General features: G+C 41.3%; 2 protein-coding genes across 3 annotated transcripts; both read right to left on the bottom strand.

The window, feature by feature from the left end:
- Positions 1–201: 201 nt before the first annotated feature.
- Positions 202–2183, bottom strand: LOC134840098 (inorganic pyrophosphatase-like). 2 transcript variants are annotated; one of them, XM_063855790.1, is made up of 3 exons: positions 2152–2183; positions 1198–1951; positions 202–1014 (listed from the first exon to the last, which is right to left on the bottom strand). In XM_063855790.1, exons 2-3 carry the CDS (start codon positions 1937–1939, stop codon positions 461–463), a joined length of 1296 nt encoding a protein of 431 aa, XP_063711860.1. In that variant the 5' UTR covers positions 1940–1951; positions 2152–2183; the 3' UTR covers positions 202–460. The 2 variants fall into 2 exon arrangements, with proteins under 2 accessions (XP_063711860.1, XP_063711859.1); XM_063855789.1 differs by lacking the exon at positions 2152–2183 and adding an exon at positions 2035–2111.
- A 3880-nt stretch (positions 2184–6063) lies between these two features.
- On the bottom strand, positions 6064–10228 carry LOC134839839 (PIN2/TERF1-interacting telomerase inhibitor 1-like). Its single transcript, XM_063855463.1, has 2 exons — positions 9941–10228; positions 6064–6728 (listed from the first exon to the last, which is right to left on the bottom strand). Exons 1-2 carry the CDS (start codon positions 10178–10180, stop codon positions 6183–6185), a joined length of 786 nt encoding a protein of 261 aa, XP_063711533.1. The 5' UTR covers positions 10181–10228; the 3' UTR covers positions 6064–6182.
- Between the last annotated feature and the right edge of the window lie 14234 nt (positions 10229–24462).

The raw sequence follows: 24462 nt of genomic DNA, 5'->3' as shown, positions 1-24462 counted from the left end.
CCTGAAAAAAATCATCACGACCTTTATTAGAATCTTCACATCGTTCATACACCCTCAAAAAATTCCGCATCACTCAAATTCCGCTAACAAGAGTATGCTTCGACTGAATAATAATGTGATGCAGGCTAGGGTAAGGTAAAAAACTATTCACTGGGCTCTTTTTTGAGTAGCACATCAGCTACAAATCTCACAAAACTAATCTACGAAATCAAATAATAAATTTTAACTTAGTTTCAAATCAATCCGAATTAACAAATCAAACGACGAATTCAACATAAGCCAATGTAACGCAAGGATTTTCTTTACAGCGTGACCAGGATTCGTGAACGGAAACAATGTTTTCATTAACTCAGCATACTTTATTTAGCTCATACATTCGTTAGTGATTTAAATAATTATCGACACTTAAAACATTCAGCGCCCACAAATTAGCAGCTTTATTTTCAAACAGTTTTCAGTTTTAGTTCTCATTTGTCTCCGCGTTTTCCTCAGGTGCCGGTGACTCCTCCACAGTTTTGGTCGGAATCGACTGGTCTTCGCCGGCTGCGTCACCTGCAGCGTGATCAGTGGAATTCGCCTCTGGTCCATTTTGCTCCTCAATTGCTCCATTTTCAGCACTAGGTTCTTCCGATTGCCCATCATTTCCATTTTCTACGGGTGCATCCCCTTGACCGCTCTCCGCCGTCACTTCACTCGTGGTAAGAACGGAAGCGGCGTTAATGAAAAAGAACTCAGTCGCTTTCGAGTCTTCGATCGGAGCTTCCTCTCTATCGAATTCAGCGCAGCTGTCTACAAAATTTTGCGCCTCCTCGACTCCAATATTATATCTAGATTCGGCCATGCACGTCGAGGCACGTTTAATACCACAGTCTTCATCCGACTGGGGTTCGGCTCCGTCCAGGCCCAGTAGCCTTTTCCAGTAGTCGTGTGTTTCGTGGATAATTTCAAGAGCGAATTGCTGGTTCCTGAACTTGTTCTTGAAGCCAAAAGCGTTTGTAGGTTTTCCGTCGGGAACTAAAAAGAACGCCGACTTTTTCTTGCAAAATGGTTGAATTACTGAACTTCGCAACCAAAAATTACACCTACAGTTATGGTCCCTATTTCATGAATAGCATATAAGATTCAGTAAATGCCAAGCCTGAAACTAATGCAATCAAATAACATGTCTTAATAGGGGTGCATATCATTCGAAATTACCTTTGTAGTACTTGAACCACTCTAGAGTTGCGTGAAGAAGACCAGGCTTGAACTTTTCAACGTCCGCAATATCTTTCATGTGTTGTGCGAGAGGATCCTGCGTATTGATCGCAATCACTTTCCAGTCCGTCTCTCCCTCGTCAATCATCGCCAGAATTCCTAGGGCTTTCACTTGAATGACGGATCCCTGCGGAACAACCAAGGAGCTGATGTCACACACGTCCAGTGGGTCGTCGTCACCTTTCGCACATGTTCCGGGGTGCTCGATTTTAGGATCTTCCCATGTCTGGGGAAACGCCCCGTAATTCCAGATATAACCCTTGTGTGGGAAGACATTGGACACAAACCTCATCTTTCCTTTCTTCACGTCTTGCACAATTGGGTTAAGAAGCTCAGATTTGCTGATTTCCATCTTAGCATTTGTCCACCTGGGCACCTCGACGACCATATTGAAAACATCATTTTCCTCCTCGGATGCTCTGAGAGGAATGTCGTGGAAGGGCGAAATGGGTTGGCCGTGTTCATTTTTGAAAAAGAGTCGATAACTCTCAGTGTATAGTTTGCCTCTAGGCTCTAGAGGGTACCTAGCTGCTGCTGTCGTCATTCTAGTGGTCGATATGTTGAATGAAACTCGCGTCAGAACAGATTTAGTTGGAGTGGTCAATAAATGCAAAGCATTCACAACAGTCAGACCAGAAGTTGCACGTATACAGATAGCAGTGGCAGCACAAGCATAGATCATACAAGACAAGACCTGAAACGGAACTACTGTGAATTGCATAAAGTGACCAAACATGTAGGCCAATTTGGCTATTAATCAGCACAGGTTTACCTTACCAAATATCAAGCAGAACGTTTTGATTGCTTAATTCAGAGGTAGATTAGGACCGTAAAACACACATAGCAGCTGATAAGACTAAATGTTTAGAAAACACCAACAAATACCATACTTACACAACCCAAATCACAGGCTAGGTTAATCGACCACTAACTCATTCTTTGAAATATCTCACTTGATTAAGCAATGTACCACCATGAGAACAGAAGGCTCGCAGTTTGAACAGACCTTGAATAAACTACAAGAACAGATTCTGTAACCCTCACCATAACATGAACAGCTCAAACCAATTGATTAATTTTTGGACCACGTGGGAGTGCGGCTTACGGGTCCAGTTTTAAACTTCAGTTGCTCTGTGTTCAATTTTTACATCAGATTGTCTAATCACACCTTAGCCAGACAAATATATTCTTGATTGCTCAGTAATCGGTGGGTACTCGGGCGATATCTAATTGAACAACTTACCTTTTTCAGATACCATTCAGTTTCGGATGAAATGCATCAAACGAAGTGATAAATGATTTAGACGCCCCTGTCAAACCAACTCAAAATAAAAAGAAATAGCTTCAAAGCTAATATTTTGAACTATTTTTTTCTAAGGTACACCAAAAGTAAAGAACATAGCCAACAGACAGTCGGAAAACAGTCGATGAACGCAAGTGTACCCATGTTTCGTTTTTGAAAAAATAGAAACTTTCAAATTTCAGAAAAAAAATAGATACCAGTACAGCTCTTTGAATTGCTAAAAACAGTTTATGATCGATACTTTTTCGATAAAATTAAGCCAGTTTGAGAAAACTGGATCAATACGTAAACTTTTTACTGGGAAATCTGACACGTTTTTGCGAAAATCCTTTTTCGAAATTAGAAGTCAATGACGTTTTTAGTGACCTTTACACTTTTACTGTTAAATAGTAGAAGATGACTTCCTCTTAGCAAAGAAAATGAAATGAGCTTGGAAAGAAGTCAAACCGCGAAAAAGACTTTTCTGCTGTTTCCCCTCTTCATATTTTTACAAACCAAATTATTGTTCGCATTATCCGAATGTTATCAAAATTGACATCAGAACTTAATATGCCACGAAAAACATACTTGGTTATCATACTCAACTTTCTAAAATCTCTCGTTACACCATAAAATCGCTGCTCCTGCAACGTGGGGAGAAAAGGAAAAAGAGCAGACTTTTCCTTAAAAAAAGCATCAATACCTATATAAGAGTCTGATTTACGATTATCAACTCTTAAAGAGTATCAGATTGCTTTGCAAATAGCAGAGAATGTTCAGCCAAATTGATCTCCGAACGAGACGCTTTCTTTTTTTGCCATTTTTGTGTCTCAAATTCTGGCAATTTTTTCTAGAAAGGGTAATGGAATTAAGTGGAAAAAGCAAGAAAGAGCGATAACTAAATTTAAAATATAACATTTACCTTTCAATTAGTTTTGTGAGCATCTCATCAAATTTTGGCTAATTTAAACTGAAATACATTTTTTTTCTTTTTTTTAATTCATTTTCTGAAGAAAAATATTGTCGATCTTGCCTAATTCACTAACCTATCACGCGTTTGTATAATTCTCGAATCACAATACTCACTAAAAGGACATTGATAACCAAAGAAACCTTTTTTCTAGTTTTTTATTAATATGGTGGGAACATTCTGTGCTATTTGCACAGCAACCGGCTTGTAATAACGTTGGCACAATCAAGGTGGAACTTGACACATCTATAGTTGAATAGATCATATTATTGAATATATTTCGAAGTTGAAACTTCCTTGTCTTTAGTTGAAGAGTTCATCTTATGAACAATATTTGCAAATGTTGTAGCTATTTACTGCATATTGAAGTAGGTCACTTCGGCCGAGTCCACCCAAAGATCGGGTGCTACTATTATAAAGATAATTTTAATTTTCTAACAGTATTTCATTAAGAAAAGAACAACGCAAAAGCTTCATCGCAAAGCAATCTGATACGGCAATCCTTGTTTAAAATTGTAAATGGGATTGCGTGTAGATTAAGATGCTCGACACTATGAACGATTTTGTGTTCAAGGTGCTGATATGAAGACATGGCACTTAACCCCCCTATTTTAAACAAGGCCATGTACATCAAGGAGATTTACGTCCTAAGTTTTTTCTTTTCATTCAATGAATTACTCCTGCAGCCCTTTGATTGTCAACTTTTTCTCTATAACCGCGATTTTTTTTGCTTTTTTCAAGGTTCGTAATCAACAGTTTATGCAATCGTAATTTTGTTTATTTGAATGTTACAGTATAGAAGTTTTAATCAATGACGAGGAAATCAAAATTAGGTCACTCGGACTACCAAGCATCGTTTTTTCGTGTATGTCATCAAACCTCACCTCATTTTCTCTGTCAAACTCCGTGTGGGGAACGTAATTCACACAAAATTGAGTTTTCTTATTTTTGCCACCTAATTCCAGCCATAAGTCAAACGCATGCCATATTTCTTATAAAAGGCAAGACCAATGATGATGCAGGTTATGTCATGCATTCAGTGAACTAATTTTAAAATAGGAAAAATCTTATTTGAATTGCTTTTCAGGTTCAGTTTGCGACCTAACTGGTTTCCCTGAGGCGAGTTATTTGTGTGTATTGACTAAGCATGATGTCAGAATCATGAATTACTTTCTGATTTTAAATTTCCAAAACCTTTGGGAAACGGCATGCATCTTATACAAAAACTGTGAACCTTGCATAAGTAAACTGATTGGCACGTAGCGTAGTGCTTCTTCCTCCCTTGTTGTTTTATTTAAGTTGAGTGATTAAGCTAATTTTTAAGGCAGTGGACGATGTACATATAGACTCAAAAAAATTAGGACCCGTGATAATGTTTTAAAAAAATTGTGCTACTGATGTCACAGTAACAAATGGTCCTGAGTTGTAGAGATAGGATAGTTTTAGGAGTCCGGATTAGAATGACCCAGCCTTTGAGGGTAATTTTTTCGCTGAGAAAATTGAATGTTTTGCACGGATGCTTGTTGTGCATTCCGAGCTTCAATTGTTTTTTTTTTTCGAAGACTCTTTTTGCCCTCTATCGTCTCCTAACTGCTGCTGAGTAGCGTTTCATTCTAACTTACTATTATCAAATTAATTTGTTGGCGCTTCGATACAATTTTGCATTTTTCAACTAGTGAACTTATAGTTTTCTGTGATGTCTGGTGCAACCTCAGCCGAATGATCTCGTTCAATATCATCTGAATGACAAATACTGGAAATACAGCAAACGACTAGATAGAAAGAATAAGTCGTTTGCCGTGGAGCATCGTGGTTGCTTCAACAATTTTATATGATCCAATGATTATGCGCTCTCCAAAAGAAATTATCTATCGCTATCGTATCCGCGTTTTGACGTGCTACATCATCTACCTCGGTGTACCCAAAAGCTGCGCCAGCTGGTGGTACAGGCTGCGGCATTACCATTCAAAAACTTAATACAGAGCACCGAAGGAAATCAGGAAGCAGAAAAATCATCGGAAATTAATATGATATATCACTCAACCCTGTCCGATGATTATTTGTAGCTCATTTTGCGTGGAAAACAAAAAAAACTAAAACACACCCGAATACAAAGTTCCTCCCAATTTTCAATTGTCGGAAAAACAAGTGCCACAATGAATCAAACCCCAGTCTAGATCATTTAAACTTAAAGTAGGCCCAAAGAAGTCTAGTTCCCGATTACAAGAAACTTTCCTCGCAAGCGTAATAAGAAGTAATCAAAACAGCTGCCTTTTCTATATTTAACTTTTCCGACATAACACCAATGATGACAGTTTATTGACCCAATCAGTGAAATGCTGGAGTAATGAAATCCTAACGACTTAAGTTTCTCTACAAAAATTGGCTGCGAAAAAGTAAATAAACCAGCCGAAGTATAAGCCAACGCAATAAAAAATCAAAAACTGATGAGTAGATATCTAAAAAAGCAGCCGTTTCAAAAGCATATTGTAAGGCATCAAGAGTAAATTTTCAGATCTGAAACCAAATGCTTTGTATTCATCTTGGTTAAAAATTCATCGGGGAGAGTTGAATTAATTCAAATAGGCACAGCTACCACTAGCACCATGGCTTTGATTAAATAAAAATTAAACCTTAAATTCTTTCCTCGCGATATCCTGTGGCAGCTAAAGATCATTTTCCTAATTTTCGCTTCCTTTCTTTCATTTTCGCCTTGAAATAATCGTCTATTGAGAGTGAACTGCGAATGTATCCTTCAGCTACGGGCGTCTGATTTTTCTGGTCCGTATTTTCTGCGTCCTGCTTGTTCGAAACAGGTGCGGAAGTTTGTTTGAACATTGGTCTTTTAGCAGCTGATTCAAAGTCGTCATCTGAGACGTCTAAGCTCTCTTTTTCCAATGAAGTGATTCGTTTTTCGCTAATTGAGGAAATGTTATTTGTTTCCCCATCGTCAACACCTTGCTTCAAACTAGTTATTAACTGATTAGCTCTTCCTAAAATGACATCCAAATCTTTCTGCTTTTTATTGGCTAACACTTTATTTTCCATCCTGCGCTTGCACGTCTTGACTCTTACTCGATCAAATGTATGCAGCCGCCTACTTTCAAGAGAGGATCCAGATGACTTTGAGCTGACTTTTTCTGCGCCACACTCGCCAATTTCTGGCGCTGTTGTCACTTTGACAACAGTTAAATTCGATAAAATAGAGTTGAAGTTGTCCTGAAACAAAAAAAAACATTATATATGATATAAAAATGACACTTTCAGACTGATTAGCAATTTCAACATAACTATAACTTCAACGTTCCTTAAGAAACTAATGATTTTCGACTTACTTTTCAGATCACTAAACCAATTTCAATTCATCTTTTGGTTTTAAATGCCTATAATTTAGATTTTATACCAAAGTAAAGGAGTTTCAACACAGGGAAATAACTGAGTAATTTAAATTATCCGGAAAAAACTTGAATCTTCAAACGCGTTTTTCTCAAATTGAGTTAAGATTAGACAAAAAGTGAAGAGAACAAAGTTGTTTAGAATTTCACCACAATGAATATGGTGCAATTTTTTGCCGAACTTCTCAACCAAAGCGTACCCCAAAAATGGGTCATTTTGGCTTATTTTAATTTATCAAGAATTACGCTGAAACTACTCCGTTAATAGATGAAAAAATTATATCATAAGAAGCTTCTTACTTTACCCAAAAAAGTTCTAGAAGGGTTAAATCTCCAAAAAATTGCACAAATTGTTTAAAATTTGTTTTTAAGCAAAGATTTTGGTTTCTTATCGTAAAAATTACAATCGAGCAAAAATCAATTCTCTTACAGAGGTTTTTGGAGGTTAAACTCTTGAACTATGTAAAAGGCTTCTTGTGATATTATTTTCTCATCTATAAACAAAATAGATTCAGCGCAATTCTTGATGAATTAAAAGAAAGCTAAAATGACCCATTTTGGGGTCAGTTTTGGTTGAGAAATTCGGCAAAAAAGATGCACCATATTAATTCTGGTGAAATTTTGAACAACTTTTGTTCTTTTCACTTTTTGTCTATTCGTAAACAACTTTGAGGAACATGCGTTTGAAATTTCAAAATTAGTTTGTTTTGTCCGGTTAATTCAAATCAGCTCTAAAGCATGTGAAACTAGTAGAAAGAAAGAGAAAGAAAAGCTACTTGAAAAAATATGTCGAAAAGAACTGCTGAATCAAAAGTTTTATACGTCTGTCTCGATAGAATTTCAATGAGGAAAGCACCTTGAAACAGAATTGCAAACGTTAAATTGTCAAATTGTTGAAAGTTCCAAACTTTAGGTACCCTGAACACAAACGTAAACCTATAACTTCATATTCGCCTTTCAAACGTCGTAATACGAGACAACTAAACCGATCTAATACTAGCCTAAACCGCTAAAATGAACCTTTTAAGCGAAAACAAAAACAAACGGAAATCATGCAGAATTGGGATGGGTAAACTTACAATCAACAAAAAAAAATGAATAGAACGGTGATCTGATCACTTCTCTAGAGGTCAAAACATTGTTAGAGATGAAAGAGGTGATCATTTCTAACGAGTGATTTTGTTTAACTAGTTGTTATCCTAGTTAAAGCTTACCTATCCCATGGATCGATCCCCCGAGGGAAACAATTTTGAGAACAACAGCTCGTTCACAATATAGACAGACTATACAATTCACGGTGACAAGTGTATCTTACATGGACTGACAAGACTTCAAACACGCGTTCGAAAAAAAAATGCAAAATCCACTACTCTGTTATAGCAACCAGTATTTAAAAATAAGCTTTGTAAATATTGAGCATTTCAGTTAATGTGCACGTTCGCTGTTGGCACTTATTCGGTGTCTCTGTTAGACAAGTAGTCAACCTGGAAAAAGCCTATAAACGAATTTGATAAGGCTTGCTTATCGCAAGCGTAATTAGGGTCTTTCAAAAATTAAGTTTGAAACAGAAGCGAAGGGGTCAGCTGAAGTTACATGTTTGATATTTTTGAATTTGTTATGCTTATGCGGGACAAAAGGCACAATTTCAAAAATTGGAGTTTGCCCAAAAGCTTAGTTATTTCTCAAAAAATTTTCGCAAAAAGTTTCCTAAGGGTCTCAAAAAATATAAATCAAACAGGAAGTCTACGCAAAACATTTGAATGTTAAATTAGCAACGAAACAAAACTTATGAAGTGAAAACAAAGTCAACAATCATGGAGTAGATAAAATTTCTGAAAAAAAATGATTGTATGAAAAAAAAACTTTAATAATTATCAAGTCACCCTGAAGCTACAATGAACAACACTTGCGACTAGCATGGTATTTGATTACAGTACAATAAAAAAACAGTGGTAGCTAAGCCGACAAAACTTGAGCTGAAAAACCAAAGTCCGACAAATCAATTTTCACCGGAAAGAAATTTTCAATTGCATACTTACTGCAACATAGCCAACTGACGGTTAGAAAAAATTAATGAACGCAAAAACAGACAAAAACTGACTTGTTTTTTGTAAAAAACAACCTAGCCAACGAATTTCGAAACAAAATAGATGGCCTTAAACCTCTTTCCTGAATTTCTAGAACAACTTATTACTGACAATTTTTTCATGCAAGCACTCAATCAATGCGTAAAGAGTTTATTTCGCTGGAAAATCTGATTATTAAATACTTTCTAAACCAGAAATGGATCACGTTTTTCGTGACATTTACACTTTTGCAGTTCGATAGTGGAGTTTTCCTTCCTTTTAGCAATGGAAACGAGAAGAAATCAAAACTGAGCGTGAACAAATTTTAAGACTTTTTCCTATAAAAAACCTTTAAAAATCACCAAGATCTATATATGAGTCTTCACTACGTTCATAACTCTTAAAAACAAACAAGGTCCGATCGGGATTCGAACTCGGACCTTAGTGTGCAAAGGCGACGGCGTTAACTCTAGGCCAAGTGCGAAAGAACCTGGAAGTTGTTATGATTTAATTAATAAAGCAAGTTGAAAATGTATATGAAAAATTTAACGGGAAAAAGTATATTTCCCGATTAGAAGACACTTGCTTTTGCAAGTGTAGACAATTAATTAAATTTTCTAATTTGATAAACTGCAAGTTTTCCAATTATAATTTTCACAGAGCCAGTCACCTGCAATCAATCGCAATCAAACTTTTTCCTTAAAACTGTGTCTGAACTTATGCTTACTTGGTTTTAGTTCTAACAGTTACCTTTTCAGACATCTAAATACTCAGTTGTTTCTAAAAATTTAGCATGCATTTTGGAAAGAATCAACATTTAACAAAATTACCAAAAACAACGAGGTCTAATTTTTTACCAAATAGCTAACTCAATTTTTCTTTAACACATTAACTGGTAATTAACTGTTAGATCACCAGTTAATTGCTTTGTTCCCAGATAAATGTTATTATGAAAATAAAATCAGCCTACCATATGAAAAGCTACTTTGTTCAGCGAGGAGGGATCAAATCCTACACCAGTATTATTCGTCCTCTGGTTCACTCGAATATAGTCGCGGATACCTTGCTCTTTTGCACCCAGTCCTTTCCCCTCGGTCCATCCCATTTTAGTCAACATTTTGGCCCCAAAGTGATCCGGCTCCTTGTACCAGTTTTTATTCTGAGCGTTGATCGAACAAACTTTCTTTTTTCTTTTGGGCGCGGCTAGCATATTTAATTGCTGGAGAAAGGGCAGCCACTCAGATCTATCTGAAAATACTCAACTGAAGACATTGATAGAGGCGAAGCTCACCTTCACAACAATTAGATACAACAAAAAAATTGCGTTACAGAAGGTGAATAAAAAGAAGGAAGTGGATTTTTTTTGACAAACTAAATTGAAAAATTTGCTTAAGAAATACCTTGAAAAAATTCAAATACCGAGCGGTAACTAAGAAAAAAAAAACGGGTTGACCAACTGTTTAGTGTGACATTCGACCAGAATGTGAAAAAATGCAATCTCTGCGGAATTCGAAATTTTAGCAGCGAGCCTTCCGAATTAGTGATTTTAAAGGATTAACGACGTTATTTGAACGATGGGACAAAACGTGAAGGATTCGGGAATTGCTAATTTTTAAATTTTCGAAGTGATTACGTAACATTTCTGAGAAAAGTCAGAAACGGCCATTTTGGCAAAAAGGTCGAAGAAAAACAGAACAACATTAGCTGCGATCACGAGAAGTACGGAAATTGTGAGAAAAAACGACAACAAATCACGGAGTTAACAGAGAGCACTCCGAGTTGCAACTATTGTGTCGCTACAATAGTTGCAAGGCCGTTGCAGATAACGGTGAAGGGTGGAAGAAAGCCTTCCGGATTACGAAGAAGCCAAGTCTAACGTGCTTGATTCAGTGGATTCAAGAATCCGGAAGGGTTTCGGAACTGAAACTTTTATCCTTTTATATAGACTTTTAGCTTCTTGTCATGTCCTGATTTGAATTTAATTAACAACTGGATTCATTTTGATAGGGATGAGAAGCTAGGAGTTGGGGGAAAGGGTTGATCCATCTTCGATGGAGATGATGATTTTTATCTACTGAACAAAAACAATAGTAATATAATAAATAGTAGTAGCCCTGTTTTTAGGAGTGACCTCGTGGTCTGGGGATACTGAGACCCAGCCATAAGCTCACTATTTCTGCATGTAATTAAGTTAATTTGAGTGTTTTGACCGAAGCCGAAAGCAGTAACGTTTTTGTTGACCCGATGTTAGAAAAGACCACCGAAAAGTACTGGCTTGGTAGAGACGGTGAAAAGCATATAAAGCTCTGTTGAGACGTTAGCCAGTCGTCTTAGGACTTAGTTTTATTTTCCGTCGATATGTATCTTCCGGGCGAATGTTACATACATGTTTTTATGGCGCTCCTGGGTGTCATTCTTTTTTAACATCATGACCGGCAGAACCGTTAACGAGCACTCCGCGCCGAGCGGATGCTCACATAAACGCCCGTAACAGGCCTAAACCACCGGGGCGGAAGGGTAGTTTGGAACGCGGAAGCCTTCCGGATTACCGTGAAACGTTTTTTAACCTAGTTAAGACCGAAAATTCACGAACCAGGAAGGGTGGGGGGATTCGCGGTCCCGTCATTTCCTGAATGGTTCGTGACCAAAAACACTTAAAGATATATATAAAACCAAACAAAAAGTAGTATAGTACCCAAGAAAAACAAAAAACATAAAAAAAATAACCGAAAAAACCAAAAACAGTAAAAAAGTAAAAAATCAGTAGAAATCATCCCCCCAGACAAGATGTGATCCGACCCTCCCGTTTGTTGTTGATAGATATATTGTTTTTACAGGCATTTATATCAGTCAGGATCGTTACGATCAGTTTTGTAGCCCGTTTGTCAGGCTTGTACTGTAGGGTTATTTGAGCATTTAAGCACGTTAATGATAAATTGCGCTCAATTCGGAGGGGTCTTGGGAGAAGACTGATCCGGCAAGCAGTACAAGGAGCAACAAGAAGGGGCTCAACGACAACAACAATCGACTGTTGGGTATCGTTAACAAGTTTTGTATCCCTTTTGGTACAAAAATTAAGATAGCAATCTGTGGGGGGCTCGACAGTGCTGCACTGTAGTGACCCTTCACCGAACTGCAAATATCCGAGTTAAGCACCTTAATTCGGATATTAAACAAACCCGAAGGGGTTTAGTATTACTAATATTATTACTTATAAAGCCTATATTAATAGTCTTATATCGTTTTTCAGTGAAAAACAACGAAAACAGACCGGTTTTTAGGGTCAAAATAGCGATATTTTGATCCCCCCACAAGTCGCGATTTTTGAAATATCGATATTTTTTGAAACGGAAAAAAGCGCTAAGTTAGTGTGTTACATCGTAACTGCACTACCATAATACATAGAACCGGTTAAGTTTAGTTCGAAAGTGGTTGGAACTATTTTGGTACCGAAAACCGAAATTTCGTGATTTTTGAGAAAACGAAACACTAAAAATTCAGAACATTTTTTGAAATTTTTGAGTTAGAACAGTAAAAATAGTTGTTCGGACAACGTCCACTAGTGAATCTACAAATTTTAAAACCCACTACCCGAAAGCTTTCCGGGTTGCAGAGAAATCGAAGTTAACGTGTTTGATTTGGTGGATTCATCAATCCGGAGGGGTACAGGTAGCATAGTTTTTCGCAAATTTTTTCAACTAAAGCGTTTTAGATCGGGTCTTTTTCATTGAACTAGAAGAGTATAGGCCTTCTGAGCTCGGATCAATAAATTTTAGGTCAAAACGACCAGATTTGTGGAAAAAGTTAGGCGGAACCTATAAGAGAGAAAATTTTTGAGTTTAGAGAAAAGACGTTTTGGTTAATAACTTTAGAACTACTAGGCATATCGAGTTGATCTTGGTACCAATAGATCAGAAATTAGCTGAGCTTACTGATAGGGACAAAGTAGTTTTTCGGAAAAGTAAGCGAGAAAATTTTTTGAGATTGTTTTTAGCAAATTCACCAATTTAGGAAGGTAGACCCTTCACGTTTTGTAAATTTCTTTTAGAAAAGCCCTTATACCCCTACCAAAAGGTATTAGCGGTTGAATAATGTAACTTTAGGCTGTTCCAGACGAAAAGGGAAGGCTAGGGGCACAGCAAAACCTTAATCGAGCCGAAGTTAGGCGAGCGATAAGACCCTTCACCGTTAGTGTGAATTGTCAAATAAGAGGCTTAACTTCAATCCGGAAGGGTCTAGGAAAGTAGTACATACCCTTCCTAGTTAAATGAAAAAGCAAAATTGCATCGGAGAACATATCCGGAAGGGTATAGGTTGAAAGAAGGAAATCTCCGAAAAGCTACTTTTACAAAACCGGAGGGCTCCCAATCCGGAGGGGTCAAAAAATTTTTTCCAAATAAGGAGGGGTCCGAATCCGGAGGGGTCTTATAGTTGCTAAATTGGAGGGGTCCAAATCCGGAGGGGTCTTATATTAACCAACTCAGAGGGGTCCCAATCCGGAAGGGTTTAGATTTTGTTAGTCTGGAAGGGTCCTATTTGTGCCAATCCGGAGGGGTATTATTTTATTAAAGGACTTAGGTAGGCGAAATAAAGACTAAAGTGAGAGCTATTAGGTTATTAGCAGACAGGCTAGGAATCAGTGACTGCACTGGTAACTTGCCTTTCAATAAAAACCAGACCAAAACAAAACAGGTCCGAACTCGGATATTCGCGACACTAAGTCTAAACTAAAAAGAGCGTAATTCATTGGTGTGGATTGTAACACAATACGTTTTTGTGAAAAGTGACTGCCCTGAGGATTGTAGTAGGTCTAGCTCGGGCAGTCCGAAGGCAGATAGGTAACACAGTACTCGGTGGGTGCAATAGACGCCCACTTGAGAAAATTACTGCCTTCAAAGTTTTGTCTGTTTGGTGCAGCACCGAGCAGGGAAAGCTTTTTCTTTAAAAGACAAGTTCGACTATTGTACTGCGACCGACTAAAAGTACATTACACATACGTTTTTTTTTCATAGAGGTATTCATATTCTGTCATTAAATATATATTTTTTGTTTGATTTTAAATCTACATAAACTGTGCTTGATTGGGTAGTGAGTACACTATCTTTTAAATTGACTGATAACATCATATTGTGCTAGTTTTCAAATCATACGACCGATAATCGGTTAGTGTGAATAAATTTTACACAAACTGTACACTGATAACATACAGGGATTCGTGGTCACTATTTAATAGAATCTTGTGAAATTTATTGTGTTGTGTCATTATTATTGTTAATAAAACTATAAGGTCAATAGCAATCGATTTAAGTGTATAGGCATTAAGAGAATGAGACTAGACAAGTCAAGGATACCAAAAATAGGTAATAGCTCTAGGAAATTCATACCTGAAAAGCAAAGAAAAATGATGACCGTTCCTTCTGTGGATTGGATCAAGCGATCCCGGTCCGACAAAGGGGAAACGGTTTCAGGCAGAATGGTTGAAACGAGAAGTCAGAAGACCTCAGAAGAGCAAAAAGAACTGTTAGAAGTGGAGGTCAATACGGACCATGCCATGAACGACAACCAGGAATTACATGGACTGGAAGGGAGAGGTGGAAAGGCTGGCAAGTGAATCTACTCCGGTAGAACAAGGCCATGATTTTGCCACTTCCATCGGGACACTGGATCGAGAAGAGATGTCGGAATTGTCCGACATCTCAACTGAAGTAGCGGCAACGAGAAGATCTCCGACAGACAACACTATGATGGCAGGCGGAACTGGGAAACAAACAACGTCATCATCGTTCTCAGAAAGAATTAAGAACACCTTCAGCAACATCTTTCCATTCACCATGGGAGGAGGCGCAGGAAACGAAGTTGAATTCCAGGAGGAAGAGGATGAAGAGGAGCAAGGGGACTTTGGATCTCAAGTCAGCCTCAATAGTTCGATCCAGGAGAATGAGGCATACGTCGGAAGAGAGACTGGAACCATGGACAAATTTGGTGTAGTGACAACGATAAGCAAAGAGGCAAACACACCGGGCCAGTCAGAAGACTTCGCGATTATGACAAGTTCAGAGCTACAAACTGGAGAGAGTAGAACCAGAGGGCTAGGCAACGCGTTATCGGATCCTGAAATAGATAAGGAAAAGACGCCGAGACAGAGAGTCAAGGCCCGGATCTCGACCAGCACGAATCTACCTGGGACCGACAGGGTTGCACCGCCACTAGAAACGCCACTCGTGAATAACGGGGCAGCACTAGAAGAAGCCTTAAACAACATAGTGGACAGTTTAGGAGAACAAAATGAACAGATGTCCATAAGAATGTGTGAACTAGAAAGGGCAGTTCACATTGAAAGAGAAAGTCTGCGGGAAGAAATAAACCGCAATAGACAAGAAGTTGGCAGGAGCGAAAATGCTTGAAAGAAAGAACGAACGAGCATATGGCGAAGAACTTGTCGCGAATGACAAGAGAGGCGGAACAAAGAGAGTTACGCTTAAGAGACGACATGGAGAAGTTAAGATTTCAGCAAGAGCAGTCTGTCTCTTGGGACTCTTGACACGAAGATAGACGCGATGATGGAGAGGCGAACTCAGGCTATCATGGATAGGTTGGACGGGCTACTAAGCAGCAAGAGTGGACCAAAAGAAGGAGAACCGAACTCGGGAGGTCCCAGCAGGGAACCGAGGGTGAACTTCAATGAACATCAAAAGAGGAAGACGTATGGATCCACTAGAGGCAGGGGCAGTTCATCAAGCTATGCCACAAGGGGTAATGGAGCATGGGGCCCGAACAGTAGAGCAAGTTCAACGGGGAACAGACAAACCTCTAACGAACGACCAACGCAAGCACACATGCGACTGGGAGAAGCGATTCCGGTAACAGGGGGCATGCGAGCCCGAGGAGGAGTCATGTGGGCCAAGCGGGAAACACTCACGGCGATTCGGATTGCAGGGATGCACCGCATACAGAGCCTCAGACGAGGTGTGAGGACACTCAGGCGGGACACTCAAGGGATGCTACGGCAATGGACACAGTATTTGAACCCCTAAACAGGTCTTTGGAGACATTCCTTACAAGGTTATCCAGAACCAATGAACGCAGTGAGAAGTCCAGAAGAGTCTTTAATAAACCAAGATGCTATAAAGATGAATCTGATGGCTGTATTGACACCTGGATAGAGGTAATGAAGCTAGATTTCGAGGAAGAGGACTTGTCGGAGAGACAGGAATGCAGTGCGCTCACCAGCAACTTGGAAGGGACAGCCCTGAACTGTGTCATGGCCAAGAAGCAATATCAACGTGACACTGCTGAGAAAATCTTCGAAATCTTGTTAAACCGTTTCGGATCAGGGGTGCAGGGGCACCAGGCGATGATGCGCTTCGAGAAACGGAGGCAACGAGAAGATGAAACGATAGACAAGTTTCTCGATGACTTGGAAATGCTGAGAAGACGCAGCCAACCGGATGAGTCAAACCGAAGGATGAACCTGGCCGTAGCCTCAAAATTCATCGATGGTGTGAAGAATGATGAACTTCGAACAATGCTAGCAACGCATTACACACCACTATCAACCAACGCGCCAACACCAGAGGAGTTGAGGCTCAAGTCAAAAGAAAATCTTTTGTTGAAACCTCCTTCGAGATCTGGATACTACAAGAACAATTATGGCAATTTTAACAACGGACCAGCAAACCAAGGGAACAATTGGTACAAACCGAGGGATGATATGGACAAGAGACGCTCTTGTGCCAATTGCAGTTCAACGGACCATCATGTGTCAGCATGCCCAACTTACAAACAAGGCATGAAAGCAATAGGCTTTAGCCTCGAGGACGAAGATGCGTCAGAATTGGACCATGAGGATTTCATGAGAGGAGTAATTGCGAAATTCGGACCGAGGTGTTTCTTTTGCAACTTGGAAGGTCATTTTAAATCAGATTGTCCGCAATTCTGGGATGCAGTGGCAGACATAAAGCATCCAAGACATGAAGAAGCTTTGTCAGGAGTGAAAGCCAGCAAGGCTCGACTTTTGAGTGAAGCAGAGGCACGCAGAAAGGATAAACCTCAAGAGCTGGCGGCAAAGAAAATGCAAGCGGTATCAGAGGAGACACGTGAACCGGAACCAGCTACTGCGGCTGATGACTTCAAGATCGATTATAAGGCAGCCGCGAGGGATGCTCTAAATAGAGTGCAGCAGGAACTGGTGACGAAAGAGATCGAGCAAAAAGTGAAACTTGAACTGGAAAATGAGAAACTTCAGGAGCAACTGAATACCTTCGAAGCAACGGAGTTCGAAGAAACGAAAGCACCAAGCAGTTTGAGCATGAAACTTAATGTGATCTCCGGTCAGAGGTTCGGCATGGTGCCGCAAGGAAGCAAGATACAGTCGATAATCTCAGTGGCTGGACACCAGGTAATAAGAAATCTGAGTGAACCATCCGAGTTCACTTTGATGCATTTGGACACATATGCAGATTATCTGAGGCAGGTGGAACCACGCACCGAGTCGAGAGCTGTGCGAGCACTACTAAAGACGGGTGGCCCTCGCATGAAGAAACTTCATGGACGCTACCTAGAGGACTATGGGCCGTATCAAGTGATGCTGAACGTGGATGGAATCAGTATCTACACCAGGACTTATGTAACAACAGATGATGACCAAATGGGGCAGATCTATTTGGGCGAGGAGGAGCTCAAAGTCCGCAGGATAGGCCATGACGCCATGATGGAACAAGACGCAGTACACATTGGATATGAAGCAGATGTGACCGCACATCTGCTCGACACCAACGGAACAAAAATCGGAGTCACAGGGCTTCTAGACACAGGAGCGGTAATGAGTGTGATGCCGACAAAGACTTGGGAAAGAATGGGCTTCACGCGGGAAGATCTAATTCCAACGAATCTCCGACTGGCCGCCGCCAATCGAGGAGCTATCTACGTAGCCGGAAGAACACCAACAACGGTCCTCCACATGGGAGGACGGGATCTTTGGATGAGCTTCCTGGTGGTAGAGAATCTGGATGACGCCGATCAATTCATCTTGGGCAGAGATTTTGTCAGGAATTTTGACGTGATGATTGACTTGAACAACGGTCTAATACGGATGAGAAATCCGGACCGAAAGTATGTTACGAGACCAATTAATAGGATAATAACAGACGAAAACAAGGTACCAATTTTTTTGGATAGAAAAGTAAAATTACAACCAGGACAAGCTGTGGTATAAATTTTTAGAATGAGAAAATTGAATTCGTTAAGTGATAGTAAACAGGTTTGCTTAGTACCGAATCCAAATAGTCAGAGTTCGGTAATTTTAGGCCGGAGCTTCTCGGTAACGCGAAACGGACTGTGTGTCAGTGTGTTGTTGAACACACTGGACACCACGGTTTCAATCCAGCTTGGAAAGAAGCTTGGCTACGCTTTGCCGATGAGGACCGACTATGAGGAGACACAAAACTTGAAGAAATATAGTGTGAAAGACTGTCCTTATCATGCCAATAAAGATAAAATTTTAAAGAGGATTAATGAATTAAAATCTATTCATCAATTGTTTTCAATGAAATCCGAAACGGACGACGGCTTATCAAGCTGCTCGAATTTTCCGGAACGCCCTCGTCATATGAACTAGAATCGAGCAAAAAGTGAAACTTGAACTGGAAAATGAGAAACTTCAGGAGCAACTGAATACCTTCGAAGCAACGGAGTTCGAAGAAACGAAAGCACCAAGCAGTTTGAGCATGAAACTTAATGTGATCTCCGGTCAGAGGTTCGGCATGGTGCCGCAAGGAAGCAAGATACAGTCGATAATCTCAGTGGCTGGACACCAGGTAATAAGAAATCTGAGTGAACCATCCGAGTTCACTTTGATGCATTTGGACACATATGCAGATTATCTGAGGCAGGTGGAACCACGCACCGAGTCGAGAGCTGTGCGAGCACTACTAAAGACGGGTGGCCCTCGCATGAAGAAACTTCATGGACGCTACCTATAGGACTATGGGCCGTATCAAGTGATGCTGAACGTGGATGGAATCAGTATCTACACCAGGACTTATGTAACAACAGATGATGACCAAATGGGGCAGATCTATTTGGGTGAGGAGGAGCTCAAAGTCCGCAGGATAGGCCATGACGCCATAATGGAACAAGACGCAGTACACATTGGATATGAAGCAGATGTGACCGCACATCTGCTCGACACCAACGGAACAAAAATCGGAGTCACAGGGCTTCTAGACACAGGAGCGGTAATGAGTGTGATGCCGATAAAGACTTGGGAAAGAATGGGCTTCACGCGGGAAGATCTAATTCCAACGAATCTCCGACTGGCCGCCGCCAATCGAGGAGCTATCTACGTAGCCGGAAGAACACCAACAACGGTCCTCCACATGGGAGGACGGGATCTTTGGATGAGCTTCCTGGTGGTAGAGAATCTGGATGACGCCGATCAATTCATCTTGGGCAGAGATTTTGTCAGGAATTTTGACGTGATGATTGACTTGAACAACGGTCTAATACGGATGAGAAATCCGGACCGAAAGTATGTTAAGAGACCAATTAATAGGATAATAACAGACGAAAACAAGGTACCAATTTTTTTGGATAGAAAAGTAAAATTACAACCAGGACAAGCTGTGGTATAAATTTTTAGAATGAGAAAATTGAATTCGTTAAGTGATAGTAAACAGGTTTGCTTAGTACCGAATCCAAATAGTCAGAGTTCGGTAATTTTAGGCCGGAGCTTCTCGGTAACGCGAAACGGACTGTGTGTCAGTGTGTTGTTGAACACACTGGACACCACGGTTTCAATCCAGCTTGGAAAGAAGCTTGGCTACGCTTTGCCGATGAGGACCGACTATGAGGAGACACAAAACTTGAAGAAATATAGTGTGAAAGACTGTCCTTATCATGCCAATAAAGATAAAATTTTAAAGAGGATTAATGAATTAAAATCTATTCATCAATTGTTTTCAATGAAATCCGAAACGGAGGACGGCTTATCAAGCTGCTCGAATTTTCCGGAACGCCCTCGTCATATGAACTAGAATCTGAGAAACAGGTTTTGCCAGAGATAGAACATTTAAAAGGGAAAATAGGTGAGGGAGATTTCGAAAAATTGCGGGACCTCCTAAATCGGAACGCAGATGTATTTTATAAACATAAGGCGGATATCGGTTGCTGTAATTTCGTCGAACACGAAATCGAACTAGAAGAGGGCGCCGTTCCCCATAGGGAAGGCGCAAGACGAATGACGCCACACAAATCGGAAGCGTGCCGAGCGGAAATAGAAATGTTGCTTGAATACGACATGATAGAACCCTCGAAATCGCCATGGGCTTGCGGGGTAGTAATGGCGAAAAAGAAAGGGGGGCAGCTTAGATTTTGTTGCGACTTTCGTTACTTGAACGCGGTAACAATAAAAGATGCGTACCCGATACCGCGAATAGACGAGAGCCTCTCTAAGCTTGGTGATGCAAAGTTCTTCACCACATTGGACTTGGGTTCTGCCTTCTGGCAGGTTCCTTTGCGGAAGAAGGATAGGGAAAAAACCAGATTCGCGTGCGAATTGGGATTGTACCAGTGGAAGAGGATGCCCTTCGGCTTGTGCAATGCAACGGCCACTTTTCAAAGACTGATGGCTCAGGCTTTGACGAGAGTGACCAACAAGTACGGGAATCTCGTGATGTGCTACGTGGATGACGTAGTCATAGCGACACCGACCCTGGAAGACCACATTGATAGGCTCGATGAGGTCTTTGGATGCATGAAAAGAGCTGGATTGAAGTGCAAACCATCGAAATGTGAAATCCTTAGGGATTCGATTAAGTACCTAGGAAGAATGGTGGATACGCATGGTGTGAGGCCGGACCCGGAAGCAGTGGAAGCAGTGTTGACATGGAAGGCCCCCAGAACGGACACACAGCTCTTGAGCTTCCTAGGGTTTGCCAATTACTACCGAGAATTCATAAAAGGATATGCGGACAAGGTGTATCCGATGCAGAAGCTGATGCGCAACAAGGGGAAAAAGTTCGAATGGAACGATGAGGCACAGGTTGCTTTCGAGAACATAAAGCGGGAACTGTGCGAAGCGCCAGTGCTGGGCATGCCTACAGAAAAGGGCATGTATGTTCTCGACACAGACGCATCGCGGTGGTAGCCATCTCAGGAATCTTGCATCAAGAGCAAGAATGGAACGGAAGAACAGTTCTCCGTCCCATTGCATACGGCAGCAAGGTCTTGAGTGACACAGAGATGAAATATGGCGCACCAAAAGCAGAAAGGTTTGCAGTAGTCACCTTCGTGGAAAAGTACCGTGCATACTTGGGGAGCGCTCCCTTCAAGTTACGCGTGGACAACAGAGCGTTATTCTGGTTGAAAACCTACTCGATGGATCAGAGTTATATTGGTAGATGGATAGTCAGATTGGATGGCTACCATATGATAATCGAACATAGGATGCGTGATAAACACCAGAATGCTGACAGCCTCAGCAAGAAAACTGAGTTTTATGAAAGATTGGAGCAGAAGCAGGCCAATCAGGCGGAAATAAAGGAGGGTTTCTCGTTTCTGGACAAAGAAACTTATGAAGCGCTTCCCTTAACGAGATGGTTGGATAAGTCTGGACATCCAATTCCAGGGCACCCTGAGTTACCTGTAGAGAAAGCAGCCGAGATAAAGATCCTATCCAAGGAGGACCCAGTCCCCTTGGATCTGTTGCTGCAATCGAACCTGGTCCAGCAAGAACTCTGTCACATGAACATAAACAGCCTCTCATTATTGGATAAAACGGTGCAAGTCACACCGCAAGTGATGCGGATGCTGGATGGATTGTTAGAAAGAGAAGTGACCAGAGATGACCCCGAGTGGACAGCAGCAGTGGAATCGCTAACAGTTAGTGAGAAGGTGAAGATCATGCCGTCCAGACGACAGCACGAAGAGAACGAGAGGGATTGTAGGACAATAGTTCAACAACTAGTATCCTCAATACCCCAAGAGATTTTAACCAGTATTTCTTACGGACAAAAAGAACAGGGGAGCAGCAAGCAAAAGAAAACCGTCACCTTCATGGACCGGGATAAGGAGGGTGAAGAGGTAGAACAAAATCTGCTGCAAGACTATTTGTCCGGGGAGACGAATGATGAAAGGAACCAGCGATCACAAGATCAACACCCGGGAATAGGAAGTTTGTCCGGGGAGTCTGAGATAGATGAGAAAATTCCTGATGAGAAACAGGACCTAGAGAACAAGGTTTTGTCCGGGGAGTTCAGATGGATGCGAAGAAGGCACAGACATGATCTGGAGGAGCGTGCAGTCTCCAGCACAACCTCTTCGACGGATGATGATTCCCGAAACTCAGGAATGGACACCTATTCAGACAGGAACTCGAGTTCGGGATCAGAACTGTCAGAACTAGCGATACACACGCTACTAGTGGAAACTCGGGCAAGGGACCTGGACAGAGAGGTGTACCAGGATCCTGACAGTGATCGCTACCTAATACCAAGCGAAAGAGTCTTTGACAACGCAGCGGATGACTTGGAGACGATAGCGGTATCGAAACGTTCGATAAGCCTGTTGCCGTAGAAAGAGGTAGTCAGGACTGATCTTCAGCCGTTTAAACAAGAAACACAGCCGTTGGCGAAGATTTGGTGCGTTAAGATGGAAGAAGACACACACCAGCCCAACGAGCTGAATAGTCAGATGAGGGTAATGAAGACGTACTTGAAGGCGAGATACAGTTTCTCGGATCTTCTCAGGGCGCAGAGAAATGATAGCATGACAAGCAACCTGAAAAGGTGGATCGAGAATGGTTCTCCGGATAAAGGGGACCTCGAGGAAGATAGTTATCGTATCCTGAGACAGTACTTCATGCAGAAGGAAGGGAGGTTATATTTGAACAAGGACGGGATTGTGGCTTGTAAGAGAAGAGAAGAAGACAGAGTCCTATACAAGTATAACGCGATAGTGTTACCGCAACTCTATCAGACAGAACTATTATTCAGGTCACATGATCAGATGGGCCATCAGGGGATCGACAAAGTATATCAGAGGATCCTGAAGCGCTTTGAGTGGCCTGGGATGAAAAAGGCATGCGAGAAATGGGTAACATCATGTCTGTCATGCCAACAAGTCAAGTGTCCAAGGAAGTTGCGATTTCCTGTACAATCGATCGAGTCGTCTGAATTCAACGAGGTGGTGCAAATAGACCACCAAAAGATATGCATGACAGACAATGGTTATAATCAGGTGCTGGTCATGATAGATCATTTTACGAAGTATGCAGAGGCCGTGCCCTGCATAACTGCCTCGGCGGAAGAGACATGCGACCACCTGATCAATACGTGGATAGCAAGACATGGTTTCCGATGACGTTTCAATCGGATAATGGAACAGCTTTCGTAGGAGAGCTTACGAAAGAGCTTATGAGACGCTCACAGGTCGCTCAAGCTCACTCCACGACATACCACCCTCAGACGAACGGCTTAGTGGAAAGACAGAATAGGACGTTAGTGTCGATGCTGAGAGTATATTGTTCCAGGTACATGACCGATTGGGACAGATACCTTCCACAGGTGATGGGAGCATATAACAGCACGCAAAACTCCACCACCGGAGTCAGTCCACACATGATGCTAACTGGACACGAAAAGTCATTACCATTAACCTTCTTCTACCCAGAGTATGAGGGAAAGAAAACGTCCCCACAGGTCTACGTGAGGGATGTGATCAGACGCCAACAGGAGTTGAACGATTTGTGTAGACGAAATACTCAGCAGGCACAGGCAAGGCAGAGGAAAAGATTCGACAAGAAAGCAGCTGGTGCAAAGGCTTACTCGGTGGGAGACTACGTATGGGTATTCCAGAACGTTATACCACCGAAAGGGACGAAAAAGCTCCTAAAAAAGTGGAGGAGACCCTTCATGATTACAGAGGTGCACCAGGAGGGACGCTTTTATAGACTGAGTACTGGCCGAGCCGCACACTACGAGAACATCAAGCTACACAATCCATCGACAGAAGACTGGTGTATACCTGCAGACATGGAAGAAGGGGATTATCTAATGATGGATCCTGCTTGTGAGGTCAATGAAAAGGGCACCAGGGAGAAGAACGATGGAAACGAAGTCGTAGAGGAAGGTACGGATACACCGCTGGACCTGGATCCAAACGAGCAGATCGAAGCGGACGATGAAACCTTACCCTACGCAGAGGAAGATTGGCAGGATCCCGAACAGATAGAGGTTCCCAAGAACTTGGAACCGGATCTTCCGTTCACGATACAGACTCGTCAGAAGGACGGGACGAGACCAAGAAAGAAATACAATCCTTACAGTGACGACTTCGTAGTGGATAGGATAGATCTGAAGAAGATAGTGGAGGAAGTAGTGGGTCTAGAGGAAATAACTGTGTCACAAGACATTGACAGAGTCGATGATCACGACGATGAGTGGGTTGACGACTGGTCAAAACCCAAGGTAGAATTCGACGAAGAGCAACAGCAAT

This window comes from Symsagittifera roscoffensis, chromosome 2, assembly GCF_963678635.1.
Source record: "Symsagittifera roscoffensis chromosome 2, txSymRosc1.1, whole genome shotgun sequence".
Taxonomy (NCBI): Eukaryota; Metazoa; Xenacoelomorpha; order Acoela; family Convolutidae; genus Symsagittifera; species Symsagittifera roscoffensis.
Note: the sequence above shows the minus strand (reverse complement) of the source record. Positions and strands in the feature narration are given on the sequence as shown.

What these genes read in the sequence shown, in the direction of transcription:
- LOC134840098 (XM_063855790.1), bottom strand. Translation starts at nt 1,939, where the DNA reads ATGATCTATGCTTGTGCTGCCACTGCTATCTGTATACGTGCAACTTCT. An exon ending in GTGGTTCAAGTACTACAAAG is followed by an intron (nt 1,015 to 1,197) that starts GTAATTTCGAAT and finishes CGTTCTTTTTAG; the next exon opens with TTCCCGACGGAAAACCTACA.
- LOC134839839 (XM_063855463.1), bottom strand. Translation starts at nt 10,180, where the DNA reads ATGCTAGCCGCGCCCAAAAGAAAAAAGAAAGTTTGTTCGATCAACGCT. An exon ending in ACAAAGTAGCTTTTCATATG is followed by an intron (nt 6,729 to 9,940) that starts GTAGGCTGATTT and finishes TTTTTGTTTCAG; the next exon opens with GACAACTTCAACTCTATTTT.